Here is a 1,420-nt window from a genome sequence, read left to right as displayed (position 1 = left end):
CATGAGAAGGGTAGAGGGGTGGAACTGGGATGTGAGCACCTCACAGCCCATGAGCTTTGCTGCCTGGCCCCTTCCTGAGGCCTGGGGGTCCGTGGGGGGCAGTGTCAGGGGGACTCACACCCTTGGTGTCTCCGGGCAGCGAGCCGAGCAGCGGCAGATGCGCGAGGGCGCTCGGAGAGACCCCAGTCCGCCGCTGCCTCCAGGATCATTGGCATCAGCCTCCAGGAAGCTCAGCAGATCCTCAACGTCTCAAACCTCAACCGGGAGGAGATCCAGAAGGTAGAGGCTCCCTCAGAGCCAGGGAGAGACGGTGGGCCCTGCCCTCCCCACGGCTGTTGCCTGGTGTCGGGGTGGTGACTGGTCCCCAGAGGGAGTGCAGCTGCTCTCCTGGGCCCAGTTAATCCCAGTTTGAAGTTTCCCTGCCCCAGGTGGAGGAGCGTGCCAACAGCTCGTGGGCATTATCAGCCTGCTGGGCTCGGCCCCTGCGTTTGCCCGGCAGCGCTGACTGGGAAGGGGACATGGGCTTCCCGGAGGGGCCTGCCCAGGAGCGTGGGGACCCACCGGGGGGTCTGGCAGAGCCAGCCATGTCCCCGAGATCACACTCATCACCTCCAGGACCACATCAGGGAGCAGGAGGCCACCAGGGTTTGGGGCCGGGGAGGGTGGAAGAGACGAATCTGACAGGGAACTTCTCTTTGGCAGAACTACGACCACTTGTTCAAGGTGAACGACAAGTCGGTGGGAGGCTCCTTCTACCTGCAGTCCAAGGTGAGCAAAGGGAGGGGAGGAGAGGAGAGGGAGCTGCCCTGGCCCTCAGCCCTGCCCTTAGCACCTTCCCCTGCCTGGGATCTGGGAGAGAGCAGAACCAGAGCATTGCGGCGGATGAGGCAGGGAGGGGAGGGGACAGCCACATCTCTCCGTTTCACCCCGTCCCCGTGTCCCACAGGTGGTGAGAGCCAAGGAGCGGCTAGACGAGGAGCTCCGCATCCAGGCCAAGGACGAGAAGGAGAAGGGGTGGAAAGCCGAGACGTGACTCCTGCCGCCCCTGGGCCCCCTTTCCCTCACCCTTAACTTATAGGTAGCCAATAAATACCATATCCTCCAGCGCCTGGCCTGGCTGCTCTGCGCCCTGGGGAGGGAGAGGGGACTCACCCGCCTCTGCCCGCTGCCCCACACGGGATCAATCCCTGTCGGGGGCTGGGTTTTGCCCTGGGGAGGAGGAGGAGGGAGGCGGCTGGGGAAGAAGGGGTGTCCCTGGGGCACCGAGGGCTGCCAGGGCTCAAATGGCAGCCGGGGAGGCTGTGGGAGCTATTTTCGTGGTGGGTTCGGATGCTCTTGGCCTGAGCGCGCAGATACCTCTGGCGCCGTACCACAGGAGCGCCGGGAGCTCTGTGCCATGACCCTTCTCCCACCACAGGAC

At 64.6% G+C, this 1,420-nt stretch overlaps 1 protein-coding gene across 1 annotated transcript; it reads left to right on the top strand.

Annotated features, from left to right (window-relative positions):
• Positions 1-139: 139 nt before the first annotated feature.
• PAM16 (presequence translocase-associated motor 16 homolog (S. cerevisiae)) lies at positions 140-1,033 on the top strand (the record flags this gene model as incomplete). Its single annotated transcript, XM_010291529.1, has 3 exons — positions 140-279; positions 703-768; positions 947-1,033. Coding segments are annotated over 3 exons (293 nt in total), but the record flags the coding sequence as incomplete, so codon positions are not given.
• Positions 1,034-1,420: the final 387 nt, after the last annotated feature.

This window comes from Phaethon lepturus, unplaced genomic scaffold (genome assembly GCF_000687285.1).
Source record: "Phaethon lepturus isolate BGI_N335 unplaced genomic scaffold, ASM68728v1 scaffold44757, whole genome shotgun sequence".
Taxonomy (NCBI): Eukaryota; Metazoa; Chordata; class Aves; order Phaethontiformes; family Phaethontidae; genus Phaethon; species Phaethon lepturus.
This window is presented reverse-complemented; position numbering and strand designations above follow the sequence as displayed.